General features: G+C 42.7%; 1 protein-coding gene across 1 annotated transcript; it reads left to right on the top strand.

Annotated features, from left to right (window-relative positions):
* The first annotated feature begins 1,107 nt into the window (after positions 1 to 1,107).
* On the top strand, positions 1,108 to 24,101 carry LOC138952808 (regulator of microtubule dynamics protein 1-like). The gene is made up of 9 exons (XM_070324541.1): positions 1,108 to 1,476; positions 3,735 to 3,915; positions 8,609 to 8,781; positions 16,688 to 16,763; positions 18,921 to 18,998; positions 22,423 to 22,521; positions 23,075 to 23,128; positions 23,443 to 23,523; positions 23,853 to 24,101. The coding sequence occupies exons 1-9, from the start codon at positions 1,229 to 1,231 to the stop codon at positions 23,904 to 23,906; spliced, it is 1,044 nt and encodes a 347-aa protein (XP_070180642.1). The 5' UTR covers positions 1,108 to 1,228; the 3' UTR covers positions 23,907 to 24,101.
* The last annotated feature ends 297 nt before the right edge of the window (positions 24,102 to 24,398 follow it).

Raw genomic sequence — 24,398 nt, 5'->3', positions numbered from 1 at the left:
TGTTGTGTTGTTCCTTGGGGAGTTCTTTTCTCGTAACGAGATTTTTTTTTACTCCGGAGTAATGTGGATGTGGGTGTGGAGTGCTTTCTTTCTACATTTAGTCAAGTTTGTGTTTGTGTGTGTGTGTGTGTGTGTGTGTGACGGTGTGTGTGTGTGTGTGTGTGTAGTGTGTGTCACAGTGTCCCCGCGACTGAGTCAGTGTGTGTGTGTGTGTGTGAGTGTCACAGTGTGTGTGTGTGTCAGTGTCATATTGTGTGTGTGTCAGTGTGTGTGAGTGTGTGTGTGTGTGTCAGTGTGTGTGTGTGTGTGTGTGTGTGTCAGTGTGTGTGTGTGTGTGCGTGTGTGTGCGTGTGTGTGTGTGTGTAGAGCGATTAAGAAAACTATATATATATGACCGACTGATCTTCATGAAACTTTACATCATGAGAGTTCCTGATACTGATATCCCCAAGTATTTTGCTAGTTTTACATTTTTATTTTATTTTTTATAAATGTCTTTGATGACGTCATATCCGGGTTTTTTGTGTGTGAAAGTGCGGCGGCACTGTCACATATAGATATGTTATGTTTGGACTTAAAAACACGCTCAGAAAGTTGAAAAAAATAGAGAAAAGCTCTCTTTCCTGTGAAGCGCTTTGCGCTACTGCGCTATACTGGCTTGTCAATTTATGCACACTTAGTTTGTGCACATGATCAGCCGCGCCGGCTTTCTTGGCGCCATGGCTGCGGGGGACAAAGCTATGATGTTTTGGTGAGAAAAAAATGCAATCTCTTAATTTCATTCTGTGAGTTCGACAGATTGACTAAATGTAGTAATTTCGCTTCATGAGACTTGTTTCTTCTTACACCGTCACCGGTGCTCCGACTCGCCGGTTCTCGAGCCTGGGGGCTTCGAACCCGACTCATGTTCTCAACCACGGCCCCAAAAACTGATACGGCTGACGAGCAAGCAGTTTTTATTTTGAAAGTGGTAAAATAATTGTCTTCAAAATATCTCAAAGTTATTAACACGGAAGTTTATTTTTTTCGTGGAATCATTATGTGGGTGTTTTTTTTTTACACAAAGCCCACGGGAAAGAAAACTTGTAGCAGACGACAGGAACTTAAGAGTTAAGTACCTTTAGCATAGGTGTCGTAGGCCAGCGGAGTCAGGGCAAGTTTCGCTCTGAATGAATCGCATGATTTCGGCTGGAACCCTTCGTCTTTTTGGTTGCAAAAATTAAGGAAGATGCCCTTCTTTCGCCAGTCCGGCCCTTACGTCTTCAGTGCTGTTGCTGGGTTGGCGACTGGGGCGGGCTTGTATATTCTATACTTTCGTTTGAGTCAAGAGCTGGCTGAAATTCGGACCCTCCTTGCTGAACTGAAAGAAGAAATCGTTGCAAACAACAATTACAGTCGCAGGCGAAAACCGAAATCTTCTGGTTATTCAGCCAGTAGTGGAGAAGAAGAGGAAGCGTTTGAGGACGCTTTAGCAGGGTACTGTAACGATGTTAATTATGATCAACAGAAGCAAGTTGCATGATCACTATCCGATTACATTTCTGTTTCCCACTCCCAAGTCCAAAGTTCAACGAAGTTTTGTTATGTATTTTAAACGATCATTTATTTGGAATAACTATGTAAAGTCTTGATTTTGAGAAGTTCTTTTTGTTTTATCCTAAGTCTTCTTTGATTCTGAATCTTCTATATATATATACGACTTGTGTCTGTGTGTGTGTCTGTGTGTGAGTTCGCGATGCACGGCCAAAGTTCTCGATGGATCTGCTTCAAATTTGGTGGGCATATTCAGGTAGACCCGGGACAGGACACAACCTGGTCGATATTTCAACACGTGCTCTCAGCGCGCAGCGCTGAACCGATTTTGGTTCCACCTCAGCTATTTTGGTTCCACCTCAGCTACCCGGGCCCCCATACCGACACACCAAAGCCAAAGTTCTCGGTGGATCTTTTTCAAATTTGGACACCGTATTCAGTTAAACCCCGGACACAATATCATCGATGAGATATTTCAACACGTGCTCTCAGCGCGCAGCGCTGAACCGATTTTGGTTTTTGTGTTCATTTCACCATTATAAGTAACTCTTCCTTATCTTCTCATCTTCTCCAGGTTTTCAGCGTTTACCTCCCTTCCTTCGTATGGTGCACTATAGTATGAGTGGGGCGTCTTCGGATATTCCCGGCGTTCTGTTACTATTTTTAGAAGGTCACCGCAGTGTCCAGAACGTAAATTGGACCCGTAAATTATCCTCACTGTAAAAGTGCAAAGGTCGAATCAATTTATAGCCACGCGAAAAATACACTGTCATCTATCTCTCTATAGATACGGCTTCTCTGTGTTTGTGTGTGTGTGTGTGTGTGTGTGTGTCTCTCTATGTGAGCAACACCTGGGGATTGTTCAGTTCTGTTTGTGATGTGGTCTGGCGGCTTTTGTGTATTTGTATGTACTGGCCTTCCTTTGAAAAGCCATAACAGTTCAAAAGGGCTTACAGATAAGCTATAAATTGCTCAATCCTGTTTGAGTGGAGTTCGCCTCCAAAGGTGATTAACACGGTTACATTCGTCGACAAGGATGGGACTCGATATGGTCAGGAATGGCATTATGGCCACTGAATCATTTTCGTGCTGTTCCCATTCCACGAATCTGGGAGGGACTAAGCTTGGCGGGTCCATTGTTCGGACCCGGCGAAGCCGGCGTACGGCTCTAAGTACTTCTTCCCGGCGAAGCCGGCTACCCGGCGAAGCGGGTATTCATTCTAGTTCAATATATATAGGTTCAGTTGACCGTCCCAGACCTATATATAAGGCTTTAAACTCCCATTGTATACAAAACGCCTTTCTGCTGATTCGTTGTTGAACATCTTGTAAAGTTTGAGAAATTTCTTGGCGTGGAAGAAAGTGTCTGGTTCTTTCAGAACCTTCCAGCAGAAACTGTCCAAATAGAGCAGTTACCAAAGTTTATTCAGGATGTTGACCTCAAATAGTATGCGTGCAACTGCAAGTATTAATTTACTTCACAGTGCATGATTCATTTTACTGGTACGCTCACATCATTTCAACATAATTTTTCTAAATGACGCATTTCATTCAGGACTCTGGTGTGTGCCATGCAGTGCGCATGGCTGTCTGATGAAATGTGTTTATAAGGTCCCTGTACAGAGTCCCTATTACTAATCCGGTGGTTCATTCTCTGGATGTCGCCTCTCACTCAGAGAGATTTTAAAAAGTGCCAGAGAATCTGATTAGCTTGTAGTAGTATGCTAATGTTTGTAGATTATTAAATGACTGATTAGTAATTTAATCATGTGATTTTTGTTGTTGCGACTCCTAAGGTGGCATTTGCCCATACCACACAAAATTGTCCCATCACTTTCAGTTGCCAGGGTTTATTTGAGCCCTCATGTCTAAAAACAAAATGAAGCACTGACTGTAACTGCAATCGACGAATTGCAAAAATAATTGTGTCGGGTTTGTAGGGATTGTGAAATGGTGAATACCCTTGCTTTCACGAGGAAAAACGTTGGATGGACTAATCATTAACGAGGGCCGTATCTGAACACGTGGACAGAAGCACGCATGAATTTATTTGTCCATGAAAAAGCAAGGATATGTATTCACTCTTTCACAACCCAAACAAACCCGACAGACTTATTTCCAAACATTGTCCATTAAAAATTGTTTATATAATTATATGCATTTGTATTTATATGTCTGTATTCATTTTTTGCTCTCCCCAGCTTCAGCGATGTGGAGACCAATGGAAGAGCAAATGTGCAGTTTGCCTCTCCAGTGTCAGTGCAATACACAGTGGATGACGGAAGCCGGCAGCTCTTTTTAGAAGTTGATAATTTAATTGCAGCTGGAGGCAAGGCAGACTACGAGAAGGCCCATGCTTTGTTGAAACAGAAGGAGAAAAAGGTAATGGCTTATTCACTGTGTTCGGGAGCCAGTTTCATGGACTCGCGGTAGTCACACTGACAGTTGACCCACAACTTCGTCAACCGACAGCGGTTGTCTGCACGCAGTGTTGCAGCAGGGCAGCACTGTAATCGGCCAACTCCCCAGCTGACTGAAATCTTTTTCTTAAAACCTGATTTCGTAGGGTTCCTGCATTTCACTCGATGAACTGCAGTTGATCGACTGCCACTGGCCCATGAAACTGGCCCCAAGTGTTTGTACACATTCTTGGTCCCTCTCTAAGTAAACCATTTTATTGTGTCGGTTTTAGCTTCATTGGCATGACCAGCATGAATAAATCGGTGTTTTACTTTCATTTATGAATTCTGTAACTGAAATGTGAGTTTTACTTTTGCTTATGAATTTTGTAACTGAACTAAAGCGATATATGTAAACTTCTTCTTTACCAAGTCCTGTGTTGAACAGCAGTGAAAAGTTGACCGCTTTTCCTGTTTAACCTTTTCAAAATTAGATCTAACTTGTTCGCGTATCCATTTCTGGATCTGCAGGCTGGTACAGAGTTACCTCCCTTTAGGCTTTTTCAAATTTCCCTTGTTTTAACCTAATTTCTTGGTTAAAACTTGTCTAAATTTCTAAATTCTTTCTTAATAAATATCAATTCTACACTTTGGCCTTAAATCAAAGTGTTTCCCTTCACAGATATCCTCTTGGGGTTGTCAGATGAGGGTAGTCTCCCAGGCCAACAGAAGCAACCATTCAGAGAATGGTTTGCTTCTTTGTTGGATACCATGGGTTGACAACTCTCGCCATCAGTACCACCTGACCACTGATGAGACACAATAGTGTCGAAACACGTGTCTGGTCTAGGTACAAATACAATGGTCCTCCTCAGGACTAGATTACCTTGCGATACGTCCCCCACAAGGGGACTTTGCTCTGTAAATCTCGGTCCCCCTTGAGGAGGATTTGATGCTCCCAATAGGCTGTCTGTGAAGGGATACTTATTCTCTCTCTATCTCTGCTAAGAGATTTTAACAAATCTCGGAAGAAAGTCTCTGCTGACTTTCAATTGTTTCTTTCACAATTTCTGATGTTTTTAAATATATATGTATAGGTTACAACACGAGTGGTTTTTTATATGGCTTGTATTTCAGTCAAGACCCAGCGGATGAATATATCTGGCGAGTGGCTCTCGATTGATATTCCCGCTGGGTCTTGACTGAAATACAAGCCATATAAAAAACCACGAGTGTTGTAATCTGTATATCCCATTCTACCATCAAACACAAAGTGTAGACTACTAGCGGCACTGTTGCGATCTGTGCAGGGTAAAACTGTTGCCAGCGAGACTTAGCCCTTTTGCAACCTTAAACTAAGTGACCGTCGCTGAAAAAATAAAACGAATGAGTGCATCGATAAGTACGCGGTAACACTACTTTCAGACCATTTAAAAGCTTTAAGTAAAGGTTCATAAGTTGCAAGAAAGTAATGAAGTCGAATAGAAATTAATTTAGTTGAAGCGCACAATTCTTTTGTTTTGCGTTTCAGGTCGGCAGAACGGGCGAAACGGGTTTGGGACCCATTTGGCTTACTCGATTCAGAATCGATTCCACGTTGTTTTTCTCGAACGTGTGTAATTAGGCTTATTGACAGAGAAGCAAATTTTAGGGAACAAATATGTAGGTTTAGATTTAACCATTTGCTCCCTATTTGAAATGTATCTACGTGATAAACTTTTGCGAGTGTGTTTGCATGGATGAACTTAAACTGGTATGGGAGTGAGGAAAACGCGACCGACACGTCTGTCACCGCCGATTGATTGCATTTTGAAGGAATATGACTGGATTACGGAAAAATATGTGGACTTACTGCAGAGCCAGACAAAAGAGTAGACTTGCTCGCAAAACACGTGAAACAGCCGATGTTTGATAGCTGAAGGCGCACACCAAAACACACTTCCGACAGATTCTCAAAAGTCGTCTGCTAACGATGCAAGGGGAGGGTACTCGTGTTTTTGTTTTGGTTCGCTAGCATCTGGTTATCTTGTAAGTTGAATGTTCGTTTTTTTCGACCTGCATTGCTTTCATAATGAAAGAAACTTTTGCTTATTGCATCTCATACATCAGATCAGTTCTGAGATTCATTTTTGCGTGCAACTGATATGGTTTTCTGAGCCGTGCAATACGATTTTAGAACTTCATACAAATGTGTCACATTGTTCGGCGCGAGGTCAAAGGTCGGGAGGAAAGTAGTCCTTTGCCCAAATCGGAATCTGCACTATCATATATTTTTTGGAGTCCATGATGTATTTATTGAGCTATAAAAATACAACATATATACCCATACTGAAGTAACAGAGACAAAGAAGGGAGGTCATGGGATATATATATATCACGCCCTCAGTACCACCTGACCACTGATGAGACACAATAGTGTGACTGTCGAAACACGTGTCTGGTCTAGGTACAAAAACAATGGTCCTCCTCAGGACTAGATTTCCTTGTGATACGTTCCCCACAAAGGGACTTTGCATTGTAAATCTCGGTCCCCCTTGAGGAGGGTCTGATGCTCCCAATAGGCTGTCTGTGAAGGGATACTTTTTTCTCTCTCTCTCTTTCTCTGCTAAGAGATTTTAACAAATCTCGGAAGAAAGTCTCTGCTGACTTTCAATTGTTTCTTTCACAATTTCTGATGTTTTATATATATATATATAATGTGCACTTGATCGCTTGTACTTTTAAAGAAAAGTTAAATATAGAATGACGTCAAGAGCGAGAATGCATAAAAATTACGTCATGAGCAAGGGAGATCATCCTTTACTCTGTGTAAAGACACACACAGAGTAAAGGATGATCTCCATTGCTCATGACGTAATTTCTATGCATTCTCGCTCTTGACGTCATTCTATATATATGTATAGGTTACAACACGAGTGGTTTTTTATATGGCTTGTATTTCAGTCAAGACCCAGCGGATGAATATCATCGGGAGACACGAGCCTTTGGCGAGTGGATCTCGATTGATATTCCCGCTGGGTCTTGACTGAAATACAAGCCATATACAAAACCACGAGTGTTGTAATCTGTATATCCCATTCTACCATCAAACACAAAGTGTAGACTACTAGCAGCACTGTTGCGATCTGTGGAGGGTAAAAGAGTGGTGCCAGCGAGACTTGGCCCTTTTGCAACCTCAAACTAAGTGACCGTCGCTGAAAAAATAAAACGAATGAGTGCATCGATAAGTACGCGGTAACACTACTTTCAGACCATTTAAAAGCTTTAAGTAAAGGTTCATAAGTTGCAAGAAAGTAATGAAGTCGTGTAGAAATCAATTTAGTTGAAGCGCACAATTCTTTTGTTTTGCGTTTCAGGTCGGCGGAACGGGCGAAACCGGGTTGGCACCCATTTGGCTAACTCGATTCAGAATCGATTCCACGTTGTTTTTCTCGAACGTATTATTATACAATTAGGCTTATTGACAGAGAAGCAAATTTTAGGGAACAAATATGTAGGTTTAGATTTAACCATTTGCTCCCTATTTGAAATGTATCTACGTGATAAACTGTTTTGCGAGTGTGTTTGCATGGATGAACCTAAACTGGTATGGGTGTTAGGAAAACAGGACCAATTAAGTGGTGAAGTCGCGAATTGCTGACACCAAGTCTGTCACCACCGATTGATTGCATTTTGAAGGAATATGACTGGATTACGGAAAAATACTCGCATGTTAAGTTCTTGGATACCTTCATCGCCAATGTGGACTTACTGCAGAGCCAAGCAAAAGAGTAGACTTGCTCGCAAAATACGTGAAACAGCCGATGTTTGATAACGTCCAGGCAAGGACGCTTCTCGGTAGATAAACAGTCGTCTGCCACGATGCAAGGGAGAGTACTCGGTTTTTTGTTTTCGACCTGCATTGCTTTCATAATGAAAGAAACGTTTGTTTATTGCATCCCATACATCAGATCAGTTCCGAGATTCATTTTTGCGTGCAACTGATATGGTTTTCTGAGCCGTGCGATACGATTTTCGAACTTCATACAAATGTGTCACATTGTTCGGCACGAGGTCAAAGGTCGGGAGGAAAGTAGTTCTTTGCCCAAATCGGAATCTGCACTATCATATATTTTTTTGAGTCCATGATGTATTTATTGAGCTATAAAAATACAACATATATACCCATACTGAAGTAACAGAGACAAAGAAGCAGCTCATGGGATATATATATATATATATATGTATATTATTCTGATAGGTAAAGGGAGAGCATCCAGCTCGAGGCTGTTGTCTGATTTGTTCAGATTAATTTGAAAGCTGGCTGTCCCATTAATTGCGCAGTTGCCCAACCTTACTGACAAATTTGTCTTGTTTAGTTGTTACATTTGTATAACACAGAGTTGGTATGCAGACCCTAAGCATGGTGATTCAACTAGGTGAGGTAGAGTACACAAAAAAGTTATACTTTTTTCTTGGGGAAAAAACAAAAACAAACTCCTCTACTGGTATTGATTGAGACATGTTATGATTAGACAACAAACTTGTGATGGTCAAAAAGAAATTCAGCATGGAATGTCTGGCTGCTTATGAAGCAGGACTGACCTAAACTCAAGACAACATAATTTTATTATGCTCGCTTGTGTATGCCTTTCTACTGTTTAACATTACAACTCTTTCTTTGCTGTGCTTTTCAGTTTGCTGTAAAGGCGGAGTTCCAGTGGCGGTTTGCCAAAATTCTCTACTACTTTTCCAATGTAGCAGGGGAAGAGGGAAATGTAGTGAAAAAGAAAGACATGATGTACAAAGCTAAGCAAGCAGCACAGGAAACTATAAACCTGGACCCAAACTGCCCAAATGGGCAAAAATGGTCAGTGTATTGAGATCATGCGCTCATAAGCGTGTATGAGAGAGAGAGACTGTTGGTGTGTGTGTTTGTGAGTGTGTGTGTTTGTGAGTGTTGTACGCTAGACTTGTAGCATTTTTTAGCTAAAATCGTACAACTTGTACATTTGTCAGCTATGAACAGCTATAATAGAGGATGTTTTGGTTAATACTGTATGAATATTGGTGTAGAAACCTGGTTAAGAGACTAAACAGAGTTGCCTGTGTTAAAAAAATAATGTTTTGCGGTTAGAATAAATACATAACTCACTGATTAAATTACATATTCTTACCCAACTCACATAGATAGCAATAACTTTGTTTGGTTGCTAAGACATTGAAGCACTCTTACATGGTAACATGGGGAGATAACTCTAAAACAAAAACCGCATGCCATATAAGGCATGGTCCGTGGTGGTTATCTCCCCTGCCGGTGTACCGTGCATGTGCAGGATGTATACCGGTGACAATCATTCCTTTTCCTTCAACACACGGCGCTGGACGTGTTTGAAGTGCTCTGGCTTTTCTTTAAGCCATTGGTCTTTACTTGTGTGGAGACCATCGAATCTCGGTAACGTTGTTTCATCTTTCTTCCCTTCTTCAAGATTTGGTGAGAGATTTTATTTTTCTTATTGAGAGAATTTACTTAGCGTATTTGAGCGTTTTGCATCTTGTTGTTGTGAGTTCATTTTTCATTCAAAATGGCTGACAAGCAGTAAGATAAAGAGAAGGTTCGGAGTTCTGCCAAGCAGGTTAGCTCTCCAGGGTCTCACTCAGGCAAAGCGGGCAAAACTAAAGCTAAGACGGCTACGGCCACAACTACTCGTAGTTCTCAGAAAAATTCTCTTAGTGAGAACTTGTCCGTTGTTAGCGTTCTCAACCCGGAGACTCAAGAATCTTTTTTTTTGTTTCCATTGATACCAAACCTACCTCTACTGACAAAGCATTTTCGGAGAAAGTTCAGGCTCCTCAAGCCGATCAATCTTTGAGTAAAGCCGATTTACTGGCTATTTTGTCTTCTTTCAAGACAGAGGTTCATGAAATGTTAGCGACGGAACAGCAGATAGCTTCGTCTGCTTCACTGCCCCTCCCGTCTGGAGTTGGAAACGCTAAGTCTCTTGCACGGGTTCGTTCAGAACTATCTGCGACGGTTACGTCCGCTGACGTAGTCGCAGAACCAACAGTGGTGTTGGAATCGTCGTCAAGTTCTCCTTTCAACAAATTTTTGTCTGGTTCTCAGACAACAGCACCTCCTGGTCCTCTCGGCGCTTACGCGTCGGCAGGAGGTGTTCTAGGCGAAGTACGCAAACCTGCGGCAACGGGTGCCTCTCCCACTGTTTCAGCTGGTTCGAGGCATACCAGCCATAAGGTTCATTCCTCACGTCAGCCTTATTCCCTTCCGGGGTACGGGTTGGGGTGGGAAGAGCATATGTCCGCTACTTCCGGTAGTAGGACAACAGGATCTTCCGGTCGCCATGCTATGACCCTGGTTGATGCTGATGCTTACCAATCCACTGCTGGTTCCGCTTCCGCTTCTGCGGCTGTGGCTTCCGGTGGCAGGATGGTATTGCCTTCTGCCGCTAACACTTCGGTGTTGGTAGTTGGTACTCATCAGCCTTCGGCTTCCGGTTCCGTTTCGGCGGTTTCCGCTGCCGTTACACAGGCTGCATCCACTTCCTCTTCCAGTGTTTCAGCTGGCATGAGGCAGGTGGATGGGGGATCTGTTCACAGACTTCCGGCTTCAGGGAATTTTTCCCAACCTTTTCCGGTTTCGGCACATGTCGACTCAACGGGATTGGTTTCCGGTTCTCATCCTTTGGATGATCAGTGGGATGCTACTGAACAGGATGAAGAGGAGATGGAAGAAGAAGCTTCTGAAGCAGATAGGGATGCCCCTATGCGACTTCCGGCTAAGCTGCCATCTTTGTTGGCACTATAGCAGCAGAGGTTACTACGCACTATTTCCCTGAAGGGGTAGCGGTAGCATCTTCATCTGCGGTTCCTCCACCATCATCTTTTGCTGATTTTACTCCTTCCCATGAGCAATCTGCGAACTTCAAGTTTTTAGAGTCTCCTTCGGTGGCCTTCCAACTTGCAAAAGTTTTCTCAAACAATGGTTCTGCCCCACCTCTGCCTTTGTTGTCAGCACATGGGGAAGCTCCTGCCTCGGCTTTGTCTTGGTTGGCGTCTCCTGGACGAGTGGCTCATCACACTGTGACAGCCAACAGAAGGATTTGTCTTCCTAACACTGGCAGGAATTTGATCAATTCCTTTGCTCTGCCGACAGCTCCACTTCCGGTTTCGTCAGACTTGGCAACCATTAGGCAAGATGGTTACAACAAAGAGAGACTTTTCGTTTGTAAGGAAAAGGATCTCATTGCTGTTGAAGAATGCGGCCGCTCTTCCTTGGAATTAGCGTCTTTGACTGAGACGCTAATTCGCTCTCTCTCTCGCGTGCGGTTACGTCCTCATTGGATCCTTTCGTGTTCAGACAGGACGCAGATCCAAAGGACGTGGCTTTGCTCTTTGCAACCTTAGCGAGGGTATCTTCAGAACAAATGGCAATGTCTGCGAAATTGTACGCGCAGACTGTTCTCTGGCGACGGGAAGCTCTTTTGATGGGCTCTCGTCTAGAGGATAAGAGCAGTCAGGACCCTCTTTGGGTCTCCCCTTTTCTCGAGGGCTCCCTACTCGGACAGGACGCGCTGAACGCACTGCAAAAGCAGTCACAGCAATCCAAGGATTTGCAGTTCGTCAAACTCTCAGAGTTAGCTTTCGCTAAACATCAGACCAAACGCAGTGGACTGCCCGCTCAGTCTTTCTCTGGGTCATCCAATGCCGGTCAGAACTCAAAGTCGGACTCGGCTTCAAGGGGAAAGAATCGTTCTCGTCCTTACACAAAGTCCAGACCTCCTTCTTTTGGGAAGAGGGGGTCAGGCCGAAAGCCTAACCCCCAATGATGCTCCCCCGGTCCGAGCACCCCTGCACCCCCCACTCTTTCGGTAGCGGGAGGCCTCTTTCGGGCCTTACCAGCTTGGTTGAAGAAAACGAACAACCACTGGATCGCGGGGGTGCTCCGATTGGGGTTCCGGCTCCTTTGGAGCTCTCACAGGGCTCCTTTGTCCAGAACCCCTCCTTCTTTTCGATTTCCGGACAGAACAGAAGCCAGAGAGGCTATTCAGGCCGAGGTCGAACTTCTTATTCAGAAACAAGCGGTGGAAGAAGTTCAAGATCATGCCTCCCCAGGCTTTTACGGACGTCTTTTTGTCCTTCCAAAAGCCTCGTAAGGATGGCGTCCAGTCCTAGATCTTTCACAGTTAAACCTATTTCTAAGGAAGATCAGGTTTACCATGGAGACACCCAATTCAGTGAGGGAGGCACTCAGACCTGCAGATTGGGTTACGTCCATAGATCTTTCGGACGCGTACTTCCACATTCTGATGCACCAAACAGACCGGAAATGGCTTCGGTTTGTTTGGGGCAACAGGATCTTTCAGTTCAGAGCTCTGCCTTTCGGCCTTTCTTTGGCTCCTTGGATCTTTACGATGATAGTGCGCCAATTTTGCGCTTTGATCAGAGGTCAAGGTATACGTCTCAGGATGTACTTGGACGATTGGCTGATTTTAAATCAAGCCGAATCCCTTTGTCTCAGCCACACGCAGCTAGTACTGCAGGAGGCAGCGGAACTAGGTTTCAGAATCAACGACAAGAAGTCGGAGTTTAAACCTTCACAGAAGTTCACATATCTGGGAATGGTGTTCAACACAGTGAATTGGACGGTTCAACCCACGCAAAGGAGAGTAGACAAGATCCAGGGTCAGATCAGGGACACAGCGGATCTGTCTATGGCCTCAGTCAGATCTCTGACATCCATCTTAGGTCAGATGGAATCTACGGCCTCTCTGACACATTTGGGCAGACTGCACAAACGGCCCTTTCAGGAAGCCCTGAACGCCAGATGGGAACCGGAATCTCAGAACTGGGAGACATTAGTCTCACTTCACGACTGGTTTGCCAACACGACCAAGCAATGGTTGATCACAACTTGGCTCACACAGGGCGTTCCCATTCTTCGTTCCCCTCCTTCGACGCTCTTATTCACAGACGCTTCGCTCAAGGGGTGGGGGGCTCACCTGGACGACCACACAACCTTCGGTGTGTGGACACAGGGGCAAGCCACGTGGCATATAAACATGCTGGAGTTGGAAGCAGTTTTTCTGGCTTTGATGGAATTTCTTCCCTTCCTACGGAAAGAACATGTACTGATACACTCAGAAAACACCACAATGGTGTCTTTCCTGAACAAGCAGGGGGGATTTCGCTCTCTAGCTTTGTCTCATCGAGCATGCGAGATTTTGATGTGGTGTCACCACCACGAGATCATCCTGTCAGCAAAGTATCTTCCAGGGAAGCTGAACGTCTTGGCGGACTCATTGAGTCGGTCAACCAAGATCGTACACATGGAATGGACTATTACGCATCATGCGCTTCTCCGCCTCTGGGCTCAAGTGGAGAAGCCGATGATAGATCTGTTCGCCACTCCATTCCCGAATCTCGAAGTATGGAGGATCAATGCTCTCGAGATACCTTGGAGCGGTCTACATGCCTACGCCTTTCTTCCAATTCCCCTCCTCGGAAGGGTGTTGAGAAAAGCAGACCTCGAAAGACCGTCACTAGTACTGATCGCTCCAAACTGGCCAAGCCAGCCTTGGTTTCCGGATCTCCTACGGATGGCAAGCAAGCCCCCGTTTCCTCTCGAACTCAGAAGAGGAGATCTAATCCAACCTCGATCAGGCATCCCTCACGAAAACCCACAGTGGCTTTCCCTTCACGGTTGGCAACTGTGCGGGAATCACTAAGACGCTCAGGAGCTTCGGCCGCTACTCTGGATTTGATCCAGGGATCGCATAGAGGTTCAACTTCTTCAGTTTACACCTCGTATTGGTTGGCATGGACCAAGTGGTGTCAAATTAACGGAGTGAATGTTACATCGCCCCGTTCAATGCAGGTGGCAAACCACTTATCCTGGCTTGCTGACCAGGGTCTTTCTCCGGCTTCACTGAAGGTTCGTCGATCAGCAATTTCAGTTACGCTGAAACAGCTAGGTCACTCTATTTCACTTGGGGGTGTTATCTCCAGTGTGATTAAAGGAGCGTCCCTTCGATTTGCTAAATCCAAATCTTCTGTCCCGGCCTGGGATTTGCCTCTTGTTTTGGAATACTTAAAGGTCCTTGTCTACATTTTTTGTACCGAAATCGCCATTTGACCATTAAAATGCAGAGTCTATTATCTACAAATATCAACAATACACCCCCTTTCGATCAGGAAAGACGAAGCCAGTGTAGCCGTTTGAAAATTCATTGTAGTATTCCAGCGTAGTACTCATATAGTAGGACATCCTTATTTGGAAAATGCCAAGCGCAAAACTCCTCTCAAATCCCGTGCATTTCGTGCGTTTAAAAAAAGCGTGGACAGCGCTCCAGTGTTAAACTGTTGCTGCACTTGTTTGGGCGTGGCTATAAGCATAGTGACATGAATTTGATTGGTCAGTATTTTTAGGCAAAGCACATGTTCTCAGCAAACAGAAAACAAAATATTGGAAGCGTGAGTCACGCTATCCAAAAATAAAATCTTTTTTTACATATATTTTTTTTTTCTCTAACTTTTTTCCCCAGGGTTCATTCATCATCTGACATAACTTTTTAGCGAAATCTAACCATAAGATTATTGAAAAAAAGCAAAAATGTAGACGACCACCTTTAAGATCACAAGCCTTTGAGCCATTGCATACAGCTAGTCTTGATAATCTCACTCGGAAAGCAGTCATGCTTACTATGCTGGCTTCCGCGAGACGGGGTAGCGAAATACATGCTTTGTCTGGTTCACCTCGAGACATCTCGTTCGAGAAAGATGGTTCGGTAGTACTAAGATTTTGTCCTAATTTCTTAGCAAAAAAACAGAAGCCAAATAAACCTTCACCATTAGTTCAGATCAAACCACTGAGCAACATACTAGCTCCGTCAGACCCGGATGTAGCTAATTGCCCTGTGCGAGCCTTGAGAGCTTACCTGTCTCGCACTAACCCGATCAGGTCACCAAAACGAAAACTACTTTTTATCTCCATTAATACTAAGAGAGAAAAAGATGTTATGAAGTCTACCTTGGCTAGATGGGTTTCCACTCTGGTAAGACAGGCTTACCAGTGGTGGCAAGAAAAAGGGGGGGGGGGGCAGTCAGTCCTTCCTCTACGGTCAGCTCGGACTCACGAAGTCAGGGCATGGGCCTCTTCCTTGGCTGTCTTAAAGTCTGGAAGACTTGAAGAAGTCTTCAATGCAGCCTACTGGACATCAGAAGATGTCTTTTTAAATTTCTACCTGCGGGACGTATCAAGTACCCGACAGAACGGAACTTTTGGCCTGCCAGCTATGGTAGCTGCAGGTCAGATTCTCGCAAGATAACTGTGAGTACATTTTCCCACCACCTAAATTAGCAATCTACTATCTATGTGAGTTGGGTAAGAATATGTAATTTAATGTAAAATTTCAAAAATAAATTTTGATTTAATTAATATACTTACCTTAACCAAAGTGACGCCGCTCTGAGAGCCCTGGCGCTGGACGAAATCCACCAACGCTATCCAGCCAGCAAGTGGACTCTTGCCTACACTGATGGCTCAGCAGAGGATGCAACGAGGAATGGAGGTAGCGGAGCATACATCTTGCAGCCCAAGAAGCCCCCAACAACACTGTCAGCTCCAAGCGGAGCCCTCAGCTCCAATTTCAAAGCTGAGGTCAACGCGCTCTCCCTTGCAGCGAGCTTTCTCAACTCAGTGGAAGAAACACCAAAGAACACTGTCTTCCTGACCGACTCAGTCTCTGCACTACAAGCCCTCGAATCCAGCAACACAGACCAGAGCTTGGAAGAGCTGAAGCACCAGATCAGCACCCTCGCCAGGAAGTCCACAGTCGTCCTTCAGTGGATACCAGCACACTGCGGAATCTCTGGTAACGAGAAGGCAGACGAGCTCGCCAAGAATGGCAGCAAGATGTAACAGCCAAACCACTGCCAGTCATATCGAGAGGCAAAGACCCTCATAAAACACAGATGGAAAGAGAAATTTACCAACAAAACCTCTGGCTACAAGCCACACCAAGACCCCCTCCATCTCCTAAGCCGTGCTGAGCAGGCTATCATCTTCCGCCTCCGCACTGGACACTGCTGCCTCAAAGCACACCAAAGGAGGATAGGTGTAGCAGAGTCTGCCACATGTGACTGTGGAGAGGGAGATCAGACTCCAGAACATGTTCTCCAAGCATGTCCCCTCCTCCACCAACTGCGGATCCAGACATGGCCTGACCAAACAGATCTGATGACCAAAATGTGGGGAGCACTGGAGGACCTGGAAAGAACGTCCATGTTCATGGCATCCTCCAGATTCCGAGTCTGACACAACCGTCGTACGAAGAAGAAGAAGGAGATATACTTACCAACTCACATATTGAATTCCCTCCCAGCCTGCCCCGCAAATTGTATAAAGGGGTATATGTTTCAGGACGGAATGCTTGTCACCGGTATACATCCTGCGCATGCGCGGTACACCGGCAGGGGAGATAACCACCACGGACCATGCCTTATATGGCATGCGGTTTTTGTTTTACAGTTATCTCCCCATGTTACCATGTAAGAGTGCTTCAATGTCTTAGCAACCAAATGAAGTTATTGCTATCTATGTGAGTTGGTAAGTATATTAATTAAATCAAAATTTATTTTTGAAATTTTATATTTTATTTCCATGACAGGTTTGTGATGCTGATTTTATTTCCATGACGGGGTTGTGATACTGATTTTATTTCCATGACGGGGTTGTGCTACTGATTTTATTTCCATGACAGGTTTGCGATTACCCTTGGCTGTGTAGGAGACTATGAGCCAACAGCAGAGAGAATCAAGAATGCAGTTGTTATAAAGGTAAAGCGTAATTCTGTGAAACGTTACAGAGATTTGCAGTGGATTAGTAATCTTGAATAAGGAATCATTTCACTTCTTTGTAATGGTTATTTATTTCCTCTCGTTTGAGTTTGAGACATAACTTTGTTCTGAGAAAGTATCTTGGAATCTGTCAAGCATTATGTCTCAGATCGGAGAAATATTTGGTGTATGCCAGTGTGGACTTGCTTGTACATATTGTTGTTTGACATAGTGTCAGTAACATGATCTCTTTTTGTAGCCCAGGAAACATTATAGTTGAATAAAAAACAGAAACTGAGCAAACTTCTGGCTGAGTCAAAAATATCCATACAGATGAGTATGATAATTTTTGCTCGACATCTTAAAACTGTCCCAGGCCTTTTTGACTCACATGCGAAGCAAAAGTGAGTCTATGTACTCACCCGAGTCGTCCGTCCGTCCGGAAAACTTTAACGTTGGATATTTCTTGGACACTATTCAGTCTATCAGTACCAAATTTGGCAAGATGGTGTATGATGACAAGGCCCCAAAAAACATACATAGCATCTTGACCTTGCTTCAAGGTCAAGGTCGCAGGGGCCATAAATGTCTAAAAAAACAGCTATTTTTCACATTTTTCCCATTTTCTCTGAAGTTTTTGAGATTCAATACCTCACCTATATATGATATATAGGGCAAAGTAAGCCCCATCTTTTGATACCAGTTTGGTTTACCTTGCTTCAAGGTCAAGGTCACAGGAGCTCTTCAAAGTTGGATTGTATACATATTTTGAAGTGACCTTGATCCTGAACTATGGAAGATAACTGTTTCAAACTTAAAAATTATGTGGGGCACATGTTATGCTTTCATCATGAGACACATTTGGTCACATATGATCAAGGTCAAGGTCACTTTGACCCTTATGAAATGTGACCAAAATAAGGTAGTGAACCACTAAAAGTGACCATATCTCATGGTAGAAAGAGCCAATAAGCACCATTGTACTTCCTATGTCTTGAATTAACAGCTTTGTGTTGCATGACCTTGGATGACCTTGACCTTGGGTCAAGGTCACATGTATTTTGGTAGGAAAAATGTGTAAAGCAGTTCTTAGTGTATGATGTCATTGCTAGGTTTAGCTGAAGGTCAAGGTCATGTAAAGGTCAAGCATGTGAGTCGTATGGGCTTTGCCCTTCTTGTTATTTTTGAGTCACTTGAGAAAAAGTGACTCTATGTAATCGGTCAGTGTTAGTCTGTCCGGCCGGCCGTCCGGCCGTCCGTAGACACCACCTTAACGTTGGACTTTTCTCGGAAACTATCAAAGCGATCGGGCTCATATTTTGTTTAGTCGTGACCTCCAATGACCTCTACACTTTAACGATGGTTTCGTTGACCTTTGACCTTTTTCAAGGTCACAGGTCAGCGTCAAAGGAAAAATGAGACATTTTATATCTTTTCTCGGAAACTATCAAAGCGATCGGGCTCATATTTTGTTTAGTCGTGACCTCCAATAACCTCTACACTTTAACGATGGTTTCGTTGACCTTTGACCTTTTTCAAGGTCACAGGTCAGCGTCAAAGGAAAAATTAGACATTTTATATCTTTGACAAAGTTCATCGGATGTGATTGAAACTTTGTAGGATTATTCTTTACATCAAAGTATTTACATCTGTAGCCTTTTACGAACGTTATCAGAAAAACAAGGGAGATAACTAGCCTTTTCTGTTCGGCAACACACAACTTAACGTTGGGCTTTTCTCGGAAACTATAAAAGTGACCGGGCTCAAATTTTATGTGAACGTGACTCATTGTGTTGTGAATAGCAATTTCTTCCTGTCCATCTGATGCCTCATATAATATTCAGAACTGCGAAAGTGACTCGATCGAGCGTTTGCTCTTCTTGTTTACCCAGAGCAGTTACTGGCATTTTTCACATTCGTGACATTCTATCTAAACATTAAAGTGTCTTTGGATATACATAGTTAGTTGCAGAATTTGGTTTCTGTTTATGCGCTAGAGTTTGATTGAAAGGGTTGTGTTTTATTTTTTTATTTATTTATTTTTATTGTTTTTGTTTAGTAGCATCTTGTCCATCTATTTTATGCCTTATTGCCTTCATGATAAATATATGTGGATAATTCTGTGGGAGTATAATTTGTGACTGTTTTTTGTTCCAGAAACATATACAACTGGCTATGCAGTTAAACCCCAAAGACCCCACTCCTCACCATATGCTGGGTCGCTGGTGCTACAGTGTGAGTATGAGTCTGTTGTTGACTAAACCGGGATTTTGTTGGGATTTATTTCTTTGTCAAGTTTGTTAAACAGGCATGGGAATTCTCCTCGGATCCAAGGATTTCCGAGAAAAGCTACGCATTTCAGAGGGAAAAAAATACCTCTTTCGAGAAAGAAAAAAATCGAGGAACAAAAAAAAAAATAGAAAGAGACACGAGTTAGTGTGTCCAAATAATATTAATTCAGTTAAAGGATTGAAATGATCGTTGGTTACTGGCAATACAAAACATGTAATACATTTGGTCAGTTATTTTGCTGTGTAAAATTCATAAAACATACTCCCAAAATGCGTCAGATTGCACAGATTTTAATCTAGATTTCTAACAAATTTCGGAGCGGACTGGACTCCCAGACTCCCCTAGTTTTCTGAGATTTTATCAATTCCCATGCCTGGTTAAAATTACCGCTAAAGTTTTAGCAATTTTGACTCACCTGAGTAATCAGGAGAGTCTTAGGAATGAGCAGTGTTGGGCCAGCCAGCCAGCTGTACATAGAACATTGAGGTCATCTCAGATGGTTTTTAAAGGCACATTAAGCCTCCCTTAAACCATCACAGATACTGTCAGGCTTTTACACACAGTACAAACACCCTTTCATTTAAACACTCACCGCTTGAGAACATCCTAGGTGCCCTCCGTAAAGAGCGAGCAATTTTCAAAGAATTTATTTTTGCGTGGTTTATCGTGAACCTGAGCCATCGTGAACCCTTGTGATCCAGTTTCCTTTTTTCACAATGTAGTCGTCAGTTTGTAATTTGAATGCGACTCGCTGTAAGCTTATCTGCAATAGCACATTATTATGTACCTCTGAATCTATACGAAACAAACGGCTGTGATTCACAAGAACTCGAGCGATGGTTTTTGACTGTTCAGAGGAACTGGCGATAGGCATAAACCGTCGTCTGCTACGAGAACCACGACCTTGCGTGACCCTGCTACCGGGCTTTTCTTTTTTTCAAATCTCAAAACTTCGAATTGTACTGATCTTGTCTTGATGAAAAAAGAATTCTTTTATGATTTAAGAATGTTTGTGTAACAAGCTGTCAATTTATTATTTAGATTTTAAAAGTTAGGTCTAGCGTCCAAACGCACCACGGTCCGATTTTGAGAGGAGACAATCCGCAAAATTAATTCTTTGAAAATTGCTCGCTCTTTACGTAGGGCACCTAGGATGTTCCCGTTCGGTGAGCGTTCAAATGGAAGGGTGTTTGTACTGTGTGTAAAAGCCTGACAGTATCTGTGATGGTTTACGGGAGGCGTACTGTGCCTTTAAGCTAGAGCTTTGAAACTGCACACGTCTAGGGTTTTGTGATCTCCCGACATAACCCCATTTTTGTCGATCCTGGGGTTACAGCGGGGTCATGTTCAGTTCATAAAAACTTAACATTGACTATTGAGGATTTCTCACATGTTTTTGAAGCTAGAGCCTCCAAATTTCACACACTTGTAGGTTTTGTGATCTCCCGACATGACCCCATTTTTGTTAATCTGGGGGTCAAAGCGGGGTCATGTTCAGTTCATACAAACTTAGCATTGAGGATTTCTCAGATGGTTTTGAAGCTAGAGCCTCCAAATTTCACGCATGTGTAGGTTTTGGTGATCTTCAGACATGACACAAATGTGGCTTGTTTTCGTCAAATTCCAAGGTCACAGCATGAAAATGTTTGCCGAAGAAGATCTATCATTACTCAAAATATCCACTGAGCTATCAAGGAAATAAGTCTTGACTTCATCAAAATATGTTATTGTTTGATTTGAGGTCACAGATTAGTGTCTGGGGTAATTTAATTTAGTCGAGATTTTTCACGACTTGCAGCAGGGTTTGGGACTTAGCTCATGGTGGCTGCCATTATTAGTCTCGACTTTGTTGGACAACAAACTTCCGGTGTTTTTTGTCAAGAATTAAGAAAGTGTCATCACAATCGCGTCAGATGTACCATTACGTCATGTTTTTCAGCAAACTGACGTAATCGCTTCACCTTTTTTCCACAGCTGAAAATAATTGTGAATCTCTCGCTGTCTCTGCGGGGGAAAATATCGGCATGTGAGAAATTTGTGACAGAACGTTTTACCAAAGATTTACTTTCGCAAAGTGAGTAGCTACAGCTACGTTACGGCGAACAGGGCTTCTGTGTGCTGATCAGTCCTGCGAAGTGATAATAATAATAATAATAATAATAATAATAATAATAATAATAATAATAAATGAGCATTTATATAGCGCAACATCATAACTTTACAATTATGCTCTTTGCGCTTGACACATTTAAAATTAAAACACAGTTATACAAGCATTTACATCTACATTCATAGTCAACAACGCTTAATTAAAAGCATACACTATCAAACATACATTACAAAAGATTCTTCCACTAACTAAGTAATAAAAACATGAATAAAATAGGTAGTAAAAACCAAGGAAATACCAGCTGAATACCCTCAATCAAGCAGAACATGTTATCAACAATTCTGAAAACAGTCCTAGATGTTTATATACATTATCACTAAAACAACAAATACACTACATGTAGCCTACTGATAGACTGAGAAAACAAAATCAGGGGTTGTATTTCTTGAAGAGGTGCGTTTTAAGTGCTCGTTTGAATGCTTGGGGTGACTGAGAGTGGCGGATGTGAAAGGGGAGAGAATTCCATTGTGTGAGTGCGCAGAAAGTAAAAGTGCGTTGTCCGTATGTTTTGGTTTTGGTGTGTGGAATGGTAAGGATGCGACAGTCAGAAGAGGCACGGAGTTGTCTTGCTGAAGAATAGACGGTGAGGAGTTCAGAGAAGTAAGCAGGAGACGAGCCAGAAAAGAAGTTAAAGCAGAGGGTGGACAGTTTGTAGTCAATGCGGGCTTGAATAGGTAACCAGTGCAGTGTGTGAAGAAGTGGTGTTGCGTGATCTCGTTTTCGTGCTTTGAGAATGAGGCGTGCTGCCGAGTTTTGGACTTTTTGTAGTTTATGCAGGAGGTACAGAGGACAGCCAGAGAGAAGAGAGTTGCAGTAGTCAAGTTTAGAAAGAACAAAGGCACAGACAAGAGTGTTAGTTGTTTGAGAGGAGAGTGTGTGGCGAATAGTGCTGATCTTACGAAGCTCAAAATAAGCTGCTCTACAGACTAAAGATATATGTTTGTTAAGGGTCATGTCAGATGAAAGGGTGAATCCAAGGTTTCTAGCTGATGGTGAGAAAAGAATGTCGGTGTTGCCTATTTGAACAGAAACAGGTTGGGGAGAGGGAAATGTAGTGTTATTCTTTTTGCACAGTAAGACTTCAGTCTTATCATCATTCAGCTTAAGTTTGTTATCGACCATCCAAGATTTAACATCAGTGATGCATGTCTGAATGGTCTGTAGTAAAGTATCCAAGTATGCAGGTATTGTTTGCAGGTGTACATGTTGACTTGGCTGGAGAGAAAGGCCGCTGCGGCGTTCTTTGGTAGCCCACCTACCGCAACCATTGAAGACGCCATTGATCACTTCATGCAGGTATCTAATAGCTTCTTGTCTGTTTGCCCCATCAGTTTGGCGCATATACTCTTCATAAAAAAAAGTAAAGGACCGGTCAAGAAAATATATACAATCTTTAACAATTGTGATTGAAAATCAAGATCCAATAATTTAACTATAACTTGCCTTTTTTTAGAATTCACAAAAGGACTGTAACACTTACAGTCCTAACACTTGTTGACCAAGCCATGTGAAGACAAATTCAACAATCGGACACACACAAATTGTGCTGTTGGTTTTTCTTTGTCAATGTCAGTGTCAAAGACAATTTTTTGTTGTTGTTTGTTTATTATTCAAATGATTAAAGAGTGAATTGAATTGAACTTTATTTTACAAGGATTAAGATTTAAGGCTATGCCTTTTCTTACAATCTGTCCTTGGGATGCACAGACACACAATGATACAATTAAAAATAAAAGGGGGGAGAATGAGTGAGGTGGGATCCTGGAGAGAGAAAAGAGGGGTGGAGATAGAGATATCTGAGAATTGGTTTGTGTTTGATTGCATATTAGGCTTGGCTTCTCTCTTTCAGGCAGAGAAACTGAACCCAGGTGTATGGAAAGAAAATACACTATACATAGGAAAGGTAAGCATTTCTTGCAGTTCATTTGAAGGGTTTGCACAGTGAATGTTGCCTTTACAAAAGTAATTTGTGGCCACAAAAGCACAAACATTGCATGACTAAGGTGTGATTATAAATGTTATATTTCAAAGGTGTGAATATAAATCGTATGTTCTGAGCATTGCCATGAGTTTTATCAGTGTCTTCATTACAAGTTAAAGCAGTCATTTTTTCTGAGTAAGGTCTGATAAATTAGTGTTATAAATTTGCAGCTAGCTTGGAATATGCTTGATCCATTAGTATAAGTAGTATTTACAAGAGTTGTTTCTTTTTTTCAGTGTCTGGTTGAAAAGAAACGGTTCCCAGAAGCGGTGGCATGGTTAAAGAGAGCTTTAGCTAGACCAGAGGAAAAGGATGTTGTAAGTATCACACTTATTATTTTATAGATATGTTAGATCCCTCCCTTAACACTCCCCCACGTCCACAAGGGTTTGAGAGGGGGGGGGGGGGGGGGAGATGTTGGTATTTTCTGCTTTTTGCAGAAGGCAAGCAATTTTTCCTAGCAGTATCCAAAGTACTGATCCATGACAATGAATTACTTCAATGACATATTTTATAATTATGTATGTCACTGATTGTTTTTAGTCCAAATGGATACCTGTAAAATGTACACCTGCAAAATGCAGGGATGAATCTCTGATATGCACAATAGGAAACTACTAATTTATTTATGTTTTTCCGCTCACAGGACCCTGACGTACAAAGTGAAGTGAAGTGCTTGATTGCCAAGTACGGGCGCTGACTCTGCAGAATGGAATTTCTTCACCATGACACTGAGTTTTTGTTGAACACAAAATTGTGTTACGTTTTGCAGCTTCATGCAGTGGCACCTGTGATGAAAAGGCACCTCTTTGACCTAAAAACGTGTCCATACATTACAGGTGGCTTGTCATGAGAGGGATTCTTTAGTTAGATTAATAACCAAGGGGCTGTATTGTCCTTTGTCAATATAACACTTACCTCGACAGTACTATTCTTGCACATTATCTATTATAGGCCGAAAAAATTGGACAAAACGCTGAGTGGGTACAATTATCTCCCATAACCATGCGCCACCGTGGATCCCAAGCACTGTCCGAGTGCTTCCCCCTTACAGGATGTAGGTGGCGCGTCCTCTTTCTTTTTTCGCGCGTGTCAGACCGGCTGTGTTTCTGCTACGCTCCCGGATTATTTTGGACTAAGAGGCTCCTTTTCTGTGTGGACTATCACCTGTTGGATTATTGTGTGTTATTCC

Source organism: Littorina saxatilis, linkage group LG17 (genome assembly GCF_037325665.1).
Source record: "Littorina saxatilis isolate snail1 linkage group LG17, US_GU_Lsax_2.0, whole genome shotgun sequence".
Classification (NCBI taxonomy): Eukaryota; Metazoa; Mollusca; class Gastropoda; order Littorinimorpha; family Littorinidae; genus Littorina; species Littorina saxatilis.
The sequence above is the reverse complement of the archived record's forward strand: the minus strand, read 5'-3'. Positions and strand labels throughout refer to the sequence as shown.